We start from the raw sequence: 20,334 nt of genomic DNA, 5'->3' as shown, positions 1-20,334 counted from the left end.
CCTGAACTATGTGTTCAGAAGGAAAATGCTTTGTTGCCTCAGTTGTTTGGCGTTAATCCTCGTGAAAGTGTCAGGAATGCTTCTTCTCCCTGATGTTTTCATTATGTTTTAGTCATTTCTTCACCTTCACCCTGCTTTCGACAAGTTCTGCTGAATTTTTTCCCACACGTATAGCGTGAGGTTATTGTTCTATGCTTTTGCTGTAGCTCTATAAGTTGCTGTATTTTTGACATTTTTCCATTATTCCCTGTACTAACCCATGATGAGAAGGGAACGAAAACGTTCAGTTACAAAATTGGCTTACTTGACTGTGTGGATTGCGTCGGTGCTGACACCTTTTCTTTCGAAAATGAGACCAATGAGAATAGGACTTGAATAGAGGGGATTTTAAAAGGATCGATGATCTAGCAAGTGGGAACTGGAGAGAACATCAAGTTTATTATTATTATTATTTTGCTTGTTCGCGTTGGCATCAACTTGCATAAAGCAGGTATATAGCCTTCGCTGAAGCTGCCATAAAAAAGAAAGCTCATCCTAAGCGAGAGGGCTAGAGGAAAAGATAACGATAACGAAATACAGAATACAAAGAAATCCAATGAGTTAAACATAGTTCAAAACATGAAAAAAGAAGAAAAAAGAAAAGCAGAGCCGAAGTTACTAATCGGAGTTACGAATGCGTTGGTACCGACAAAGGGGACTAATAGGGGATTCACACTCACGGAGAAACCTGAGGTCACGGGACAAGGTAAAAGTTCAGACTTTCGGTCAACGGAGTGGGGCCGTTCGCACCCATGGTCAGTTCTCCTTGGCCGCATGTTTGGCCATGAATTTGTGGCGGGGCAATGAAAAAAATAATCTGTGGTGCATTTTTGTAGTACGTTCTGTACTGTATTTTGCATTCGCCATACACGATTTCCCGATGGGCACTGTCTGATAATGCAGGTTGCGATGCACCCGTACAACTACCATGACTACGAGTTCAGAGTTCTCGCCAAAGGCAAGGTCTACACACGCGTGTTGTATAGCCATGGGATTTTTCCCTTAACAAATGCCCTGAGGCCCACGGCCACGGCTTTGCCAATTTTTCCCGAGAGGTTCTTCCTTTCCCCCAGTACCATAGTTTCCATAACAACTTTCCCATAACCGTGGTTATCACTCCCCCCTCACGTGACTGCGGACTCCTGCATATACACTCACACAATAACCACACAACTGTTTGGGGATGGCGCGCTTCTCGTATTATGCCAAACTTGACACGCTGAGTCCAGCTTGACTCAGCCGAGTCCCTAACTACTATTTACTGCTCTAACATGAAGCCGTGCCTGGAAAAAGGGAAAACAATTCTGGCCTTCTGCAAGCAATAACAAGTAATGAGTGCCGGCTGTGTAAAGTCGCACAACCATGAAGTCGACCGGATGATGGTGAGTGTCCGGCACACATCTTGTTCTGCTGCTCCACCTGCGCATACCTAGTACCTGATACGGTGGTGTGCTTACGGGCTGCCTGGGCCCCAGATATGCCTCCCTGATGCGCCACGGGGTGCAGTCGAAGCACCTGTATCACTTCGGTGATCCAAATGCGAATGCAGCCTTGCCGGTCGCCCGCCGGCCTGCCGCTTACGCGACCAGCCTGAGACTGGTCCTGCCGCATTTGGCGCTTCTAAACGCTATGATCCGGTAGACGGCTCACTGGGCTGCCAAATACGTGACTGGCTTGAGGACAGTTCTATACTTCACGGCAGGGCGCCCAGCTCAGGTCGCACGCGGTAGCGGCGTGAGCTGGGCGCGGTGAGGGTTGGTGATAACTACAGTTTCCTCCTTCCTCCTTCGAAGTAAGATTTTTTGTTCATCATTTCTTCCATATCACATTATTATTATTTTATTTTATACTCGGATGTTGAGCCATAAATAAATGTGGAAGAGAAAAAGACATATGGATACGAGTTAAGAGTAACTCTCCATCACTGTAACATGATACTATATACAGTCAGAAAGTGCAATAACTAGGCACAAAACTGACAGAGTACTGAAACATTCGACGTCCTGACACCTAGCTTCAACACATCTCCGTAGCGCTAACCGACAGCCTTCCAACTTGGAAGGTTCAAGGTTATGGAAAGACCAAAGAGGGGAAGGCAAGCGCAACGAAAACGAGCAAAAGCTACAGTCCCAACGGAACAAAGAATGTCGATTGTTACTGGACGATGACAATCGACATTCTTTGTTCCGTTGGGACTGTAGCTTTTGCTCGTTTTCGTTGCGCTTGCCTTCCCCTCTTTGGTCTTTCCATAACCTTGAACCTTCCAAGTTGGAAGGCTGTCGGTTAGCGCTACGGAGATGTGTTGAAGCTAGGTGTCAGGACGTCGAATGTTTCAGTACTCTGTCAGTTTTGTGCCTAGTTATTGCACTTTCTGACTGTATATATATTTTTTATTTTTTTTATTTTTTTATTATTTCACAATGACGATGACATAGTGCCAATAAGCATGTGATGCGGGCGATTTTAACCAGCCATGGTGGGGACAACTGAGAAAAAGAAGGAGAAGAAAAAGAGAAAAGAAAAGAAAACAAAAGGAGTACTATAGGAACCTGGAGAGAGCAGTATGAAGATTAGGCTAGCAATGGAAAACAACGAATTCAATTCAATTCAACTTAGGCGCGGGCAGAATGGAACAAAATGCAGCGAAGGTGTCACGAGACTTTACCTCCTGCGGAAGCCGAGACCAATGAGAATGGGACTTGAACAGAGGGGATTTTAATAGGATCGATGACCTGGCAAGTGGGAAATGGAGAGAACATCTAGTACGCGAGCTATTATTGAACCAGCTTAAATGCGCAAGTGCATGTGGAGGAGCAAGTTGAAGCTTAATACGGTGAATGAATTTGCATGCCGAGTGGGGAAAGCGTTCTGAGAGAGGGGAAGAGGAAGCGAAAATGTATAGCGTCTGAGAGGAGGTCAGGGGGGGCATGCGAAATATTAATCGAAGTAATTTACGGTGGGTGACTTCTAACCGATGCATAAGAGCGGAGGATAGACCGGAGGACCAAACGAGAGAGCAGTAATCAAACAAAGGAAGAACATAAGAGTGATAAATTTGTATTCGACAACCATGGTGTAGGTGGGAGATGTGAGGAGAAATGCAGCCTATCGCGGAGCAAACTCGCTTTTCAATATAGGTTACGTGCGAATCCCAGGACAAGTGTTCATCAAGAAATATACCAAGGTGTTTGTGATTTTTAACAATGTTGATAGCAATGGGATCATCAGGGAAAGTAAAAAGCCGAGTCGTAAAGAGGGTGCGGTCACTGGAGGGTCGTGCGGGGATACAAAGGATTGCCGTTTTCGACACATTGGGGTGGAGTTTCCACTTCGACATCCAGCGCACAACTTGATTAATGTGATACTGTAGCGAGTCGCAGGCTTGCAATAAGCCTGGCTCGGTTATATGGAGCGCTGTATCGTCCGCGTAGAGTGAGGTATGATCCAAACCTGCCAAATCATTAACGTATACGATGAACAATAGAGGCCCCAAGATAGAGCCCTGGGGCACTCCAGAGTGGACTGTTAGAGGGGCGGACAGGGCATGTCCAATTCGGACACTCTGTCGACGTTCAGTGAGATAGCTGGTGAGCCACTGCAGACACGTCCCGGCTACGCCAAACGCTGCTAACTTATGGAGGAGACCCCTTGTCCAGACAGTGTCAAATGCTTTGCTCAGGTCGAAAAAACATAGGAGGCTAAATTGCTTCTGATCCTTGCATTCATATAGCTTCTGCACAAGCCTCAGCAACTGCCAGGCGGTCGAATCGCCTCGCCGAAATCCAGACTGTGACGGGTCAAGGACCGGGTTCACATGTTGGTATAAGTGGCCAAATGCCACACGTTCACAGAGCTTTGAAATGGTGGAAAGGAGTGAAATCGGCCGGTAATTGGATGCAGACAGTTTACTGCCTTTATTCTTGTAAATAGGCACAACCACAGCTGCCTTCCAGATATCAGGGAAGATTCCGGTGGCGAAGGACTGGTTGAAAACTCGGCTGAGAGGGATAGCTATACTAGGAGACAGGTATATAGTATCATGTTACAGTGATGGAGAGTTACTCTTAACTCTTATCCATATGTCTTTTTCTCTTCCACATTTTATTTTATTTTATTTTTTAATTATTATCAACTGGTTTATTTAAACAATCGACGAGGAGACAATAGTCGTAAAATGGCAATAAATAAGATAAACTGTACACTCATAACAACAGCAAAAATGAAGAAAGTCAAGTTCCATAACGTTTTCTTGTGACTGTCATCAGTGGAACGCCGTCACATAAAAATGTAATAACTAAAACACACACTTATATACATGTAGCTAATATGGTTTCAGGTAGAAATACAGCAGCTAACAAATACAAAAAGCGAAGTTTGCACCTTTGCAATGTGTGAATATAGTGTATGTGAGAAAGGTAGTGGCAGATGAATGTGATACTGTGTGAATGAATGCAATGGTGCGTGTGTATTACTTGAAGAGTGTGAGTGATACGTTTTCTTTCTGTTTACATAGCACAGGGTCACGAGTACGAATATACACAGCTTCCAACACCTGCAATTGCTTGAAGAAACGTGCGCAACGAATAACACTAAACCAGGAATCAACTGGTTTATTATGTACTATTATGAGATGAAATAAAACAGGAAAGGGCACAGGCCCTGATACATGCAAGGGATAGCAATCAACCTCGCACATGAATTGAGCATGTGTTCCAAATAATTATTATCATTATTATTATTATTATTATTCAAAGGCTCAGTTGGGGAAGTGAACTGCCTGAAAAGAGAAAAAATCGCCAGACCCACCAGGACTCGAACCCGGGACCTTGCTTGTCATGAGCAGTGCTCTAACCACTGAGCTGTGGGACCGGGCTGAACCTAGAAGGTGCTGACAAGTTTTTCACTCCAAAGGCAGCTCACAACGCGTGCCACACATACTGATGGCACTTGGGTCCCCTGGAGGAGGGAGAAAGACCCAAGTGCCATCAGTATGTGTTTCACTGCTGTTGTTCTTGTACAGTCACCTACCTGTGCCTATATATTTGGCATAGTGCATCCATATGTAATTTGACCCCGCTTCCTATTTCACACCTTCGCGTACGCACATGCACCTCGCATGCACCAGCGGTAACTGTTGCGTGCCTGTGCTGTTTACATGCCTACTCTGTTCCTGGTGTTCGGGACTTCTCCTTCTGTCTTCATCAAGTATAGTTGGTAATTCCTACCGGAGTGTGATGGTTGTGTTGGATTGAGAGAGTGTGCATGGGCATTTATCCTTAGTGCTGTTGCAGTAACGCAACACTTGGTGTCAGAACTGGTACCCCGAACCCTCGCCACCGGACCCGCTCGCCATGGCGAAATTTCAGCCCCCTGAAAGCTTCGACTTTTCCGCACCTGAGAATTGGCCCCGCTGGAAAAGCCGATTCACACGCTTCCAGATTGCTACCAAACTCTCTTCCGAATCCGCAGATGTCCAAATCTCCACTCTCATCTACTCTCTGGGCCCAACTGCGGATGATATCTTCCAGCGTGAGTTGTCCTTCGCCCAAGATTCCGACAAGGACGACTTCGATAAAGTGGTCGATGCTTTCGACAAGTACTTTGCACCTGCGGACAATGTTATCCACGAACGGACGCAGTTCGCTCGTCTCCGTCAGCTCCCCGGTGAGTCCGTAGCCACGTTCTCAAGCCGACTCCACTCTGTCGCGGCGAGATGCCGTTTCGACAAGCCGTCAGAACGGATCCGCGATCACCTCGTCGCCCACATGGCTGATTCTGAAGTGAGTAAGGCGATGCAGAAAAAGGACATAGGCTCCCTCACCCTCGCCGATGTTCTCAAGGAGGCCAAGGCAGCTGAGACCCTCGAAATCCAGCTAGCCACTCAACGCTCCGCAGCCACTCAGCCCTCCGTCGCAGCCGCTGTCGCTCGCGGACATCACAAACAATCTCGTGGAACTGGCAGACCGAAGAATGCTCCCGCTGCATCTCGCCAGTCCGCGCCTAGCTACTCGACACGTGGCCCTCCAGCAACCTCTGCTCCGCGCGCTCCCTGCTCCGGCTGTGGCTCATCCAGTGGTCACTCGCGCCGCGAGTGTCCTGCTTGGTCCGTCGAGTGCCGTAAGTGCCAGCGTCGTGGTCACTTTGCCAAAGTGTGTCGTAGCTCTCGTCAAGTGGGCGCGAGTGAGATGTCTGACCATCCGGTGAGTGATTCTGCTAGTGCTAGTGCTAGTGCTAGTTGTTTTATGGGTAGTGCTTCATCCGAGTCACAGGAACCCAGTATCTGTGTTTTGAGTTCAGTATCCATTCCTGACTCAACTGAACCCTGGCTTGTTGAGCTCCCCATCAATGGCCAGTCAGTGTTGTTCAAGCTGGACTCTGGCGCAGACTGCACACTCCTGTCACTGCCTTCCTACAATAGCCTCAGTCCTCAACCTAAGCTCACCCCGATCTCCACTAAGGTCACTGGACCTGACGGCCAACCTCTACCCATACACGGCGCATTTGTTGCTGCCAGCTCCTGGAAGGACCGCAACGTCACTTTCCGTGTTATTGTTGTTAATGGCCCCAGCAACCTCCTGAGCCGCAGTGTGTGCCAGGACCTGAACCTCCTGTCTTGCGATGTGTCCGAGGCATCCGCAAGCCCTCCGTCCGCTCCTCCTGTCATTGGTCGCATGTCCGGTCCTGCAGCTACCATCGAGCTGCAAGACAATGCCCAACCATATCACTGCCAGACCGCACGACGAGTTCCCATCCACCTGCAAGCCAAGGTCAAGACCGAACTTGACCGGATGGTCCAGATGGGAGTCATCTCTCCTGTCACCGATCCGACCGACTGGTGTGCGCCCATGGTGCCCGTGCTCAAGAAGAATGGCTCCATCCGCATCTGCGTGGATCTCAAACGCCTGAACCAGTCCGTGAAGCGTTCACACTTCACTCTGCCGACCATCGAAGACACCCTGGGCAAGCTGTCCGGAGCCAAGGTCTTCTCGTCGCTTGACACGGCGTCTGGGTTCTGGCAAGTTCCACTTGCTGACGACAGTGCGTCACTCACTACGTTCATGACACCGTTTGGCCGGTTTCACTTCAACCGTCTACCCTTTGGTATCACCAGTGCGCCAGAGGTTTTCCAGCGTCGCCTACTGGAAATCGTTGGGCACATTCCCAACGTGGTCGTCTTCATGGATGACATCCTCGTGTTCGGTGCCACTCTAGCTGAGCACGATGCTGCCCTCACTGCTGTCCACGCAGCTCTCGCTTCTGCAGGCGTACTCCTCAACCCCGCCAAGAGTCGCCTCCGTATGAAGTCCCTGACGTTCCTGGGTCACCTCATCGGTGCTGACGGTGTCCGCCCCGACCCAGCCAAGGTGTCTGCCATCCAAGCTCTGAAGTCACCGACCAATGTGCCCGAGTTACGCCGTGCTCTGGGTATGTTCACGTTTCTGGCGAAGTTTGTGCCAGATATGGCCAATGTCAGTGCCCCGCTCCGTGCTCTACTGAAGGCCGACACCGCCTGGCAGTGGGACACCCAGCAAGAAACTGCCTTCTGTCGCCTCAAGGAACTCGCTACTACTGCTCCCTGCTTGGCACTGTTCTCGCCCGACCAGCCCGTCCGTATTAGTGCTGATGCCAGTAGCTACGGACTGGGTGCTGTCCTCCTGCAGCCTGATGGCTCCCGCTGGCGCCCTGTTGCCTATGCGTCCCGCTCTCTATCTCCTACTGAGCAGCGCTATGCCCAGATTGAGAAAGAGTGTCTCGCCATCGTTTGGGCATGCGAGCATTTCCACCACTACATCTACGGCGGTCCTCAGTTCACAGTCGAGACTGACCACAAGCCTCTCGTGCCTCTCATCAACTCCGCTGATCTCACCCGCTCTCCTCTGCGATGCCAGAGACTCCTGATGCGGCTGATGAGGTACAACCCAACCGCTATCCACGTGCCCGGCAAATCACTCGTCATTGCCGACACCCTATCCCGTGCTCCGCAAGAGTCCTCGCCTACTAGTGATCTTGCTGATGAAGTACAGCTGCATGTGTCTGCCGTCACATCGCATTGCTCCACCGACCCGCTCCTGGTCGACGTTCGGAACGCGACCAACGCTGATGCCGACATGTGTCGCCTCCGTGCCCTCATCCTCAACGGGTGGCCAGCCAAGCCCACCTCGGTCCCCGCTAGCCTCCGCCCGTACTTCGCTGTTCGTGATGAGCTCTCAACTGCTGATGGTCTCATATTCCGTGGCCAACGTGTCATCATCCCTGCATCCCAGCGCAACGCCGCCCTTGCCAGTGCTCACGAGGGTCACCAAGGCGTTGGTAAGTGTCGTGCTCGTGCGCGCGCTGTGATGTGGTGGCCTGGTATGTCTACGGACATTGAGTCGTATGTGATGTCTTGTGCCACCTGTGCCAAGGCCCGTCCTAACCCAGCCGAGCCGCTCATCTCGTCCGAGTTCCCATCTCTTCCATGGTCAAAGATCGCGTGTGATCTGTGCGCAGCCAAAGGATCCACTTACCTAGTTGTTGTCGACTATTTCTCGCGCTACATCGAAGTCAAACAACTTACCACTACTACGTCTGCCGCTGTGATTGCCTCTCTCCACTCCGTGTTTTCTACCCATGGTATTCCACACACGCTAGTGTCTGACAACGGTCCACAATTTGCTAGTGCCAGCTTCCGTGCATTTGCTGCCGAGCTTGGGTTTGCCCATCGCACGTCAAGTCCTCGCTTCGCCCAAAGCAACGGCGCTGCAGAACGTGCCGTTCAGACAGCCAAGCAGCTCATCCTCAAGAATGATGACTTGCCTTCCGCTCTCTTGGCCTACCGGTCTACGCCATTGGCCAACGGTTATTCACCGTCACAGCTGTTGTTCGGCCGCCAAATCCGCTCCCGGCTACCAGGACCCCTCCCTGCTCCAGCCTGGCCCGATTTGACCGCCCTTGCCGACAAAGAAACATCTTCCAGGTCTCGGCAGGCTGATCGCTACAATCAACGCCACCGTGCTCGACTGCTGCCTGTTCTCGCCCCTGGTGCTCCTGTGTATGTCCCCGATATGGACAAAACAGGACACGTCCAGAACCGCCTGTCCGAACGCTCTTACACGATCGACCTCACTCCTGGGTCATCTGTCCGCCGAAATCGTCGCCACGTGCGTGCGTTGCCATCCACGCCAGCCAAACGCCCTGATCCCTCCCGCTCACCCTCCTCCATTGAGCCCATGTATGAGGTTGAGTATGGTGTTCCGGCTCCTGTGCATGTTGCCCTGCAACTACCAGCTAACTCTACTCTGCCACCTCTTCTGCCTGTGCCGCAGTCTCCTAGAGTTGCTAAGCCTCTGCCACCCGGTCGCCGACCACCATCCAGCCGTGTTCGCCATGCGCCGCAACGCTATGCTGCCAATACCTGAACACAGTAACACTGTTTACTCCATGTGTTCCAGTTGAACTATGACTGTGTTCTTTTCATGTTTTTTTTCTCTCTATCATTCTGAGTAATGCTCACGTTGGTACCCGCTCCAGAACTGCTATTGTTCCTTTTCCTCTCTCCTTTGCTCCACACTTTCTCGTGTCCCTCCGTTCGCATTTTTTCGGGGGGAGATGTACAGTCACCTACCTGTGCCTATATATTTGGCATAGTGCATCCATATGTAATTTGACCCCGCTTCCTATTTCACACCTTCGCGTACGCACATGCACCTCGCATGCACCAGCGGTAACTGTTGCGTGCCTGTGCTGTTTACATGCCTACTCTGTTCCTGGTGTTCGGGACTTCTCCTTCTGTCTTCATCAAGTATAGTTGGTAATTCCTACCGGAGTGTGATGGTTGTGTTGGATTGAGAGAGTGTGCATGGGCATTTATCCTTAGTGCTGTTGCAGTAACGCAACAGTTCTTAGTGTTATTTCTCTAACTTAGATTTTCTATAATAGTTCAATTTTGTTTTCAGTGTCCTTTAGTACAACGAAGATTCCTGACGAGTGTTGTACGAAAACTTGTTTGAATCCCTTTCTTTCTCTACACAATTTCTTCACATTTTTCATCGTTTTATTGCACATTGTCTCCACAGTCTTACAATACATGAATACAGTGTACACAAATGTCGATCCAGCTTGTATTACTGATTGCGGTTATCAAATTGTTGTCTCCTTGCCGTTTGTTCAATTATTATTGTCCCACTGCCTCCTCCTGATCCTCCGCCATCGGTTCTTGCGGCGGTGGAGCTTGCCAGTGGCAGACCGCGAACAACACTGACAGCTGCATTAACACTACAAATGCTGACTCAAAAAGACCCACCTTGCATATCAGTAACTCCCACACCAACACCAACAACGCAATCTACAGCAACCACAACTAATCCACCATCCAAGCCCATAATTGAAAGACCAAGACGATCAACAGCCAACTACAACAGAAGCTACGCACTCAGCGGACGAGGGCGAAAGGAGGGACGTGATAGCAGGGGGACGGCCGAGTTGAGTTCAATGGACCCGGTCAGGCGGGATGGACGAGACAGAGAGAGTACAGAGGAAGCGGAGGATGGAACGGACGGCGGAGGGAGCAGTGAGTCGGAGAGCAGTGATGGGAGTGATGGTGAGAGTGCCCGTGAGAGTGTTAGTGTTGTGCGTAGGTTTCGTGGTAGCAAGTCTTCAGTGTACAATCATCTGCTGGCTAGTCCTGATTGTTGCGGTGCGTATTCCGACTCTTCGTTCACTGTATTGTGCCGTGGTCGTCATGGTTATGGACTACAGTTAAAAGTGTTGGAAGCTATCTATCAGCGTCTGTACAAGCCTAATTTGTGTGTACAGAAAGATAGTATAATTGGGTTGAAATTGTTCAAGTAACGTGTCGTGTTTAGTGCGGCCAAGCTTGGCCGTTAATGTTCTAGGTGTAATGTACTGCTGTTATGTGTTATCACGTTGTCTTTCCTTCCTTTCTCCTTTGTTCATTTCTCGCTTTGATTGTTAAAATTCACACTTGTAAATTTCACTGTTGTTGCTCTTAGTGTTATTTCTGTAACTTAGATTTTCTATAATAGTTCAATTTTTGTTTCAGTGTCCTTTAGTACAACGACGATTCCTGATGAGTGTTGTACGAAAACTTGTTTGAATCCCTTTCTTTCTCTACACAATTTCTTCACATTTTTCATCGTTTTATTGCACATGGTCTCCACAGTTTTACAATACATGAATACAGTGTACACAAATGTCGATCCAGCTTGTATTACTGATTGCGGTTATCAAATTATTATTAATATTATTATTTTATTCTTGTTTTACTAGGGAATTCCCAACAGGCGGCGACACCTTTTTACAGGGAACCCTAGTGATGAGGACTGGCGAGCCAGGGCAGGGGGCAGGGGGCAGGGGTACATATTGAGGCAGGGGTACATATTTTAGTCAAGCAGCTTTGCAACGAGGCGTAGAAGTTATCTATCACCGACAGGTCGGTGGACGGTGGACGGTAGACAGCCGCAATTTGGATGGGCTGCTGGCGCGTGGGGCAAGCAGAGGTTGCAGTAGATGGCGATATCTCTACCCAGGTAGCTTCGAATTGCGGAAGATGTAGGTCTGTACGGCGGGTAATAGGACCAAATGCACTTGATTTTACTAAGATAGCAACACCGCCATAGGCCAGGAAGTCGTTGGTGTTAATTTTATTCTCTGAGGTGGGTCGATCCCTTCGAAAACATTCATAGCCTGGGAAGGAGAGGGACATTTGTGGACACAGCCAGGTTTCAGTTATGCAAACAACAAGGGGACAGCTGGTCGTGAGAAGGTCGGATAGCTCAGCAGATTTGTTTCTAAGGGAACGTGCGTTGATACAGGCTACGGGGAAAGGAGGCTAGGGGCGTTGAAGGATAGAAGGGTGTTGCGTTATAGGGGATTCACACACACACACACACACACACGGGTAAAACCACGGTTATGGGAAAGTTGTTACGGAAACTATGGTACTGGGGGAAAGGAAGAACCTCTCGGGAAAAAATTGGCAAAGCCGTGGCCATGGGCCTCAGGGCGTTTGTCAAGGGAAAAATCCCATGGCTATAAGACGCGCATGCGTAGATCTTGTCTTTGGCGAGAAATCTGAACCCTAGTTGTACGAGTGCATCGCAACCTGCATTTTCCTATTTTTTTTCAGACAGTGCCCATCGGAAAATTGTGCATGGCGAATGCAAAATATAGTACAGAATGTACTACAAAAATGCAGTACAGATAATTTTTTAATTGCCCCGCCACAAATGCATGGGCAAACATGCGGCCAAGGGAAACAGACCACGGGTGTGAACGGCCCCACTCCGTTGACCGAAGGTCTGAACTTTTACCTTGTCCCGTGACCTCATGTTTCCCCGTGAGTGAATCCCCTATAAGGGTCAAGTTGAGGTGTTGGTTTACTCATTGTTCAGATTCAGCCTGGTCAGTGTGGAACCTCCATTTCCGGATACAAATTTTGTCAGGCCAGAAACCAGGCCCTTGGATCTTGTCTACACAGTTTTCTCCCACAACCAGGTGGGCATAAGCTGTACCAAAGTACCGTGATTCCGAGATTGAGCAGTGAAAAACTTCAAGATCTTTCTTTTTACACCACAGTTCAATTGAGGCAGCATCGCATCCAAGGTCTACATTGCCAAGGTAGAAAGCCATGCGCTTCACCCGCTCCATGCCCTGAAGGTCGGTGTGTTTGGTACGGGCTGGCTCTTTTGATAGTGCGTTTCAACTGGTACTGGTAGTGTTGGTGTCGGCTTGTGCAGGGCGGCGGCGGCGTGGGTTTTGCCACCCATAGACGCTTGTGCTTGTAGCTTGTGTTTGAGGTTTGGCGGGCAGGTCAGGTCTGGCTGTTGGGGTACTACTTCTTGTAGTAGTACGTGTACTACCGTCCGTGCTGGTGTGTGCCTGTTGGTGAGGCAGCTTTCCTTGCAGTGCTACTGTACAATTTCTCTTGGTCAGTGCAAGCTAGGGACGCTACGGGTACGGGATTTGTGGACCGCATTCTCTCTACTTCTCCCTTCAGTTGGGCAACTTCTACTTCAAGGAGACAATGGCGTCTGTCTTGCTCGTTCGAAGACATTCTTTTTCTGAAGCCATACCTTTGATAGTCTCGTTAAGCAGCTGGAAAGTGGAGAGCAGGTCGCTTACCATTAATTTTGATCTGGTGACTTCCATATTCCTAGTCCTTCCTTGCGAAGGGCAACAGCCAAGTCTTGTCGGCCCAATGTCTCCGGGTTGGTCAGTCCTGTAGCTCGGGCAACTGTGAGCAGCTCCTCGTATGTTAGCAGAGCTAAGTCCATATCTTCGTCAGTTGCCATATTGAGTCATACATAAACACTAGAACAAATCAGTGTAGGTACGGTCCTGCCGAAGGCAGCTACACCGGTGAAACAAACTCGACCGCGGAGCGCAAAAACTTGCATCCGCACTCTCGATAGACTATAATTATACTAGCTGCTAGGCTTCAATTTGATGATCCCAAAAAAGATGAATGAGCACAGACTGAGTATTGTAGAACGGCTAATTTTAACAGGTAAACATTTTAGCGTTTTCTGAATCTGGACCAATTCACGATGAAAATATTTTAGCGATCCGAGTTCAGACTCTAAAAAGAAGAATGACTGGTGCTGTGACTCGTACTGTACATGCAAATTTTCAATTCGTGCGGCAAAACTTTGGCGAAAACACTCCTTTCGCTATAGTCGCTAAAATATCACCGTCGCTAAAATTTGCCGTTTTGCAGCACTTGGTTGCCTGAACATGCTATGGGCAGGAAACTTGGAGTAATAGCGTTATCCCCAGCTGCTCTACCTTGCGTGTGTACCTACTTGGTTGCACAAGCAACTCCTAAGGTCATTGCAATGAAGGTTGAGATGTCACAACTCAGAGCCTCATGCCGGGTCACGGGTGGTCAATCATCAAGTGATTAATGTTTTGTCACCTAATGATGGCCGACCCAGCATGAAACTCTGATTGGTAGTACTCAGTGCTGTTGAGTTCCCGAAGGAAACTGTGATAGCATACTGTACCAATTTTCTCAGGTTGGGCCACATAGCTTGTTAGCCCCCTCCATGTTAGCCCCGGATAGGGCAGTAACAAGTCAGTCATAAGCCCCCCCCCCCCTCCATGCATTAATCTGTAATTTAAAACGATATTGGGATTTTTGTTGCTTAGCGACATGAAATTCTAACGAATTCTTGCTATCGGTTTGGTCAGTGACTCTGATTGTTACGCCTATGAGACCTAACAAGGTGGAAATCGTTAGCTGTCCTGAGATTGAATCTTTACATTACATGTACAGTACATGTATTCTAAGTCTACACTTGAGCTTTGCAATACACATTCCTAAATTCTTCCTCCAGAAACAAAACTTCGAACTTTTTCACATGACTTTTCAAGGAGTTACTGTGCTCAACAAAAGTGTTCTATTGAAAGAGAAACTCTTCCACACGGTCAATGGACATGTGTACAATATCTACAAGATCGATTGATGGGAATAGAGTATCAGTCTGAGTCGCCATCGCTCGATTTCATCACGGCTGGAACCAACCAAAGTGGCAGGTCGATCGACGTGTTCTCGCATGTTAAGGAGCAGCTTCTCCGCGTCCCTGATCGTCTTTGCTGTTACTAGTACTTGATTTACACTAGTGCCTTCCCTAGCATCTAGGAGACCGCGGTGGCGCTGGCACTCTGGTATCGCCTTGGCTCTCGACAATGCTCCGGAACGACGCGTACAGGCAAAGCCAAACATTTCGCATTTTTCTCCGCATTATAGTCGTCCCATCACGTCACGACTGCTGCGAGGAGATCTTCCTTGTTCTCCTATGCTACCAAGGAGACATCGGAGTGGAGGCTGCTGAAAAAGGCAAGGTCTTCCACTGGACGACAACTTTGTTTTGAACGTTTTAGCTTTGCTGTCACATCTTTGCGTTTTTCGGATTTTTTTGTGATTTTGCCGACCTGTTCTCACTTTGGCTGCTGTTTTTTGGATCACGCAGATTTCAAAACGCTAGCTGCTATCCCTTTCACACTCTTCTTGCTTCTCAGTGCCATTGTCCTGCTCTTCCTCATTCTGAACCAAAAACTAGCAACGACAAGCAGTGAGCGCAGTTCTTTTGTTAGCAATGTGCCTGGTGGACAAAAATGCAAAACATCGTCGCTTTGTTTGGTTTACAGCACGAAACCTTTGCCTTGCGATGACTGTCGGCTTTCCAGAATGCGAATCATGCCTTCCTACAGTTCGGAAATATCATCTGTTGGTGTTTTAGGCCGACAGAACCACACAGAGAGCGACAGAACAGTAGCGAAAATTAGTGAAAAAGTCACGAAGTTATTTGTTTCCAGAGGAAGTATGTTCATGTTATGTACCGTTATCTGTGCTGTGTATATGATTGTTACCTTTGTACTCCTGCAGAATCTCAAAGCAGAGGTGCAACGAGTCATAACCCAGTGTATACCCAGCGCTAATGTTGAGCAGAAATTACATTACACCGAAGGAGCAATTCAAAGATTGCTGGAATGCGCACCGCGGGCGGAGAAAACACAAGATGCCAGTCTGTCCACCATAGGCAACACTTGCGACGACACCTACAAGGGTCTGTTCCAATCGCTGCCGCCGAGCGTGAAGTGCCAGAACCTTGCTGCTGTTGTCACCGTAGTGGTACAGCTTTCACAGAAACTTCATACCGACTACATGGATCACCAAGCAAGACAAACAGTGCAGCTTTGGAGTGACTCGCCAGACACCGCAGGCATAGACTCTGCTAGCAATGTGTTCACGGAGTGGAGGATGGATGATGATGCAGATGAGGAGAGCGATCCATTTCCTGTTGAACAATCCCCAGACATTGAAGGGGATCTTGAATCTGGTGAAATCAATAGAAGTTCCGTTTCTGCTAAGTTGGTGGCCAATGAAAGCGAAGCTGGCCATAATCTAATGTCTACAGATCGCTTGCTAGAAATGATGCAAACAACAGATGTGATGCAAACAACAGACGTGCTGCAAACAACAGATGTGATGCAAACAACAGATGTGAAACCAATGGAGTGTATGATCCCAGTTCACGAAACTGGAGACCGCATCAGATTCGTTTTGCTATGGTGCCTCATTGGCTACTCCATGACATGTGCAGTTTTACTCTGGTGAGTTGTCTGTGTGTGTGTGTGTGTGTGTGTGTGTGTGTGTTTTCGGGCGTGTCCGTGTGCGTGCGTGCGTGTGCATATTTGTCGGCATCAATCCTTCCACATGAGTATGGATATCTCTGAAGAGCATCCAACACCAATAAGATATACATGTGTTCCAAGCTAATGACATACTGTGCCCTATGAATTTGGCTTTCCAGTACCCTGGAAATACATTATTGTTTTGTTTGTTTTTTGATTATTTTGGAATGCACGATGTATGCATTGGATTATGCTTTGGTTTACTTTTGCAATGTTTACGTATTTATATCCTTCAGCAGGATGCTGTGCCATGCAATGATCATGATTGTATCTACATGTATTATTATCTGACGTGCATCACTCATGCCATGCACTGTACAGGTGTGTTCATTGCACCGCATATTTGTTCTCTTTCCGTTACTGCTTGTGTTTCGCTGGAAGCAAGCACAGCATGCCAGTAGACAAGACTGACAGGATCACCCTAGTGTGCTTGAAGCGTATAATGTACGTCCGTTCCCTCCATTGCAATGTGAAGGGTGACTGTACCCAACATGTTTTCCTTGCATTCAAGAAGAACAACACTTGTCCAAAGTCGATTATCATGTTGTGCAAGCATACATATTCTCTTCTGAAACATTTTCTACGGCATTTTCAAATCATTGCAATTGCATCTATGTTGTGATGCATTCAAATGCCAGTCTTCACTGATGCTGATGCCTGCTATTAGGTGCACATAATAATGATTTTCCAAGTATGATATCAACATCGCTGTCGTGGCGCATGCACTGCCCCGGGCCACTGCATTGTTTTTTTGCCAATACCATTCTTTCTATTGTCTTTTTGCCACTTGTCATTGTATTGCTCCCTGGTCTGTGCTTTCTCGAGAGTGAATTTTTTTTAGAAACCCTTATTTAAGCACCATTAGCTTTGAAACCTAAGATGTTCCCTTGCCCTTTCCGTCCCACCTAACCTCAAACATTCTCTTGGTTGCTGAACTGCTTCAAAAAGGACCGCATGCTCGCAATCTTCTTCCCGCTGTCACACATGCCTTTGAAGGACCTTCTTTACAGTATAGAACTTCATTTGCCTCTCTCTCTCTCTCTCTCTCTCTCTCCGAGGCTCTCTCTCTCTCTATCTCTCTGTCTCCCTCTCTCTCTCTGTCTCTCTCTGTCTCTCTCTCTCTCTCTCTCTCTCTCTCTCTCTCTCTCTCTCTCTCTGTCTCTCTCTTTCTCTGTCTCTCTCTCTCTCTCTCTCTCTCTCTCTCTCTCTCTCTCTCTCTCTCTCTCTCTGTCTCTCTCTCTCTATCTATCTCTCTCTCTGTCTCTCTCTGTCTCTCTCTCTCTCTCTGTCTCTCTCTCTCTCTCTCTCTCTCTCTCTGTCTCTCTCTGTCTCTCTATCTATCTCTCTCTATCTATCTATATATCTATCTATCTCTCTCTCTCTCTCTCTCTCTCTCTCTCTCTCTCTATCTATCTATCTCTCTCTCTCTCTCTCTCTCTCTCTCTCTCTCTCTCCCTCTCCCTCTCTCTCTCTGGATTACGGTCTGTATACTCCTCCGTTCTTCCTTTTTGAAGGATCTCTTTAGACCTGTGACGACAATAATTTAAAAAATTTATGGGATAAGTTTTGTTTAGTGTTTGCACACTCTCGGCTGCTGCTGTCGCATTTTCGTATTTTTCGTGCCGCTATGCTGTCCTCGACTGCACTAGCCGTTTTTACTGTCGTAGCAATATGCACACATACAATTCCTGGCTACGCTTTGGAACCGTTTTCGTTGCCGGCGTATGTCCTCATCTCTCTTCGCTTTTTTTCTTTCTGCCTGGGCTCTCATTTCTCTTTCCTTGCTTGTATTGCTGAGGGAACATATGCTGGTTTGTATTCGTGGGTCCCCATGTTGCAAGGGCCACACGTACTCATCCGGCGGACATGTGTGAATAATAATTTATTCACATTTTTAAATTTTAGCTGCGGCTATCTACCTGGCCTGAATTTTGTGCTGTTGCTCTTGGTACATGTCTATGTCTCTCTGCATGCATTCTCTGTGCATGCCGGTATAATAATGCCTATTCTGTGAAGCTAGAACTGCTATTATTAGTCCGTAGAACTGTGCCGTTCGTGAGCGGCACGAGTACAAGAGCAGAGACAAGGTATGCAGGGCCGTAGGATCGTAATTTCAGGTGGTCTGGCGAAGTGGGATACTTGACGGGAATGAGCCGTATTGAGGAAAACCCCAGTTTTGCAAGAATTGGTTGGGTCGGTGTTGTTCGAGGAAAGTAAGATCCGGCCATGGCTTGGCCGGCCTGACTGGGTGCTATGGCTCTGATGTAAACACATTGCTACCATCGACCTCTGCATGCACTGCGTTGAGCCGTAGTTGGTCTTTGCAATTACATGTACAGTCAACTCCGCTTACTGTAGAACGACAAATTTTAGCGGGCAACAATTTTTGCGTTTTCTGAATCAGGACCAATCCGCGATGAAATATTTTAGCGATCCGAGTTACAGAGATACTTGTACTGCTTTGACTTTGGGGCTCATAATAATGGCCGAATTTGGACATTATCTTAGTGGATCGAAAAGCCGATTAGGCGAAAAAATCGGGCCGATTTGGGAACTGCCTAGCCGGTGCACTCGTGCAGTTACTCACAATACTGGCTGTATGCCAGGTAGGCCCGGGCGGATAATGCTAGCATTATATTGAGCATAATTAGCACTTTCTGGAGACTAGCACTGCGCTAGCATAATCCGACAAGTTTTGCCGAAAACTAGCATATTCTGGCGAAAACTAGCATATTATTCTCGTAGCTATGCAGAAGACGTTACTTCAGTAACGTCTGGCTCTAGCCAGGGTCCACACAGCTTTAATTTGGTGTTTATGTGTTTGTTTGTGTCACGCCTGGCGCTATCCCGTATCTGTCCCGTACCGTACCATCAAAGACAGCTGGCCACAAACAGCTGGCCACAACATTCAAATAGGGCTTTCAAACGCAAGATCATAACGTGAAGCAACTTGGAAGAATGAGTATGAATGCGAAGTGTATCGGGGAATGCATGTAGGGCGATAGTGCGGGTTCGAATCCCAGGTGATGCCTTGAAAAAATAGGAGAATTGATAAATTTATAACATCCTCATGCTTTTTTGGCCTAGGTCATCAAGGCGGTAGACGGTGTCGTATTACCCTCGCCCGTACCCGTCCCGTACCGTACTGTACCATCAAAGACGGCTGGCCACAATATTCAAATAGGGCTTTGAAATGCAAGATCATAACGTGAAGCAACTTGGAAGAATTAGTATGTATGCGAAGTGTATCGGGGGATGCTTGCAGGGCGATAGTATAGTGCGGGTTTGAATCCCAGGTTATGTCTGAAAAAAACATCCCTATGCTTTTTTTTGTCTAGGTCATCAAGGCAAGAAAGCATAGCGTAGGGCTCTGAGCTTCCAAGCTCTCTCGTTGCATAATATGGGATTATCGTGAGAGTTCACAATGCCCTCGCGACTAGTTCTACCGCGCCTTTGCCTACTGGGTGCTGAGTAATAATACTTTCTGTGCTTCTCGTATTTTCTGTTTCGTAGAACACGACTTCTGCTGCAAAATACATGACATTGTATGCTGTTAGCAATCTGCAACATTAGTAATCTATGCCACTATTTCCATTATTTTTTCCGAAGCAGAATTCAAGCATTATCAGTGCTATTTTTTGGAGCAGAATGCGAGCATATTGAAAAGCAGAATCCATCAAATTCTCGGGCATTATCCGCCGGGGCATAAAGCCAGGGGGGGGGGTAAGCACGATGATTGTGTTGTTTGTATGCCGGTGTCAGTGCATTTCTGTTTATAACGAACTACATCATACATTACATGTCAGATTGTAATTATTTAGTTCGGTTACTGCAGCAGCTGATATCAGCCTGTGCACCGGTTATCATGGTTATCATGGTTACATGTACAAGTACATGACGTATAATAGGGCTTGAAAGTGCTACGTCACTCCATAGCAATGGCATAGCAACAATTTGAAAAATTCGAAAACTGGATCCACCTGGATCCAGTTTTTGTATGGATCCAAGCACATTTCAAGCGGTCTCACTCACAGCAAGGTGATGTTGCCAGTGAAACTGACTGATTTGGCTAGTGGGGGCGGGGTGACAACTGGTGGC

General features: G+C 47.9%; 1 protein-coding gene across 1 annotated transcript in view; it reads left to right on the top strand.

Annotated features, from left to right (window-relative positions):
• LOC135805881 (uncharacterized) overlaps positions 1–17,352 on the top strand; it is a 101,764-nt gene extending 84,412 nt beyond the window's left edge. Inside the window, exon 6 of the mRNA XM_065320001.1 lies at positions 15,428–17,352. Coding sequence (XP_065176073.1) covers positions 15,428–16,159 — 732 coding nt within the window. The 3' untranslated portion in view covers positions 16,160–17,352. The remainder of the gene's footprint in view (positions 1–15,427) is intronic.
• Positions 17,353–20,334: the final 2,982 nt, after the last annotated feature.

The sequence above is a fragment of the Sycon ciliatum genome, chromosome 1 (genome assembly GCF_964019385.1).
Source record: "Sycon ciliatum chromosome 1, ocSycCili1.1, whole genome shotgun sequence".
Classification (NCBI taxonomy): Eukaryota; Metazoa; Porifera; class Calcarea; order Leucosolenida; family Sycettidae; genus Sycon; species Sycon ciliatum.
The sequence above is the reverse complement of the archived record's forward strand: the minus strand, read 5'-3'. Positions and strand labels throughout refer to the sequence as shown.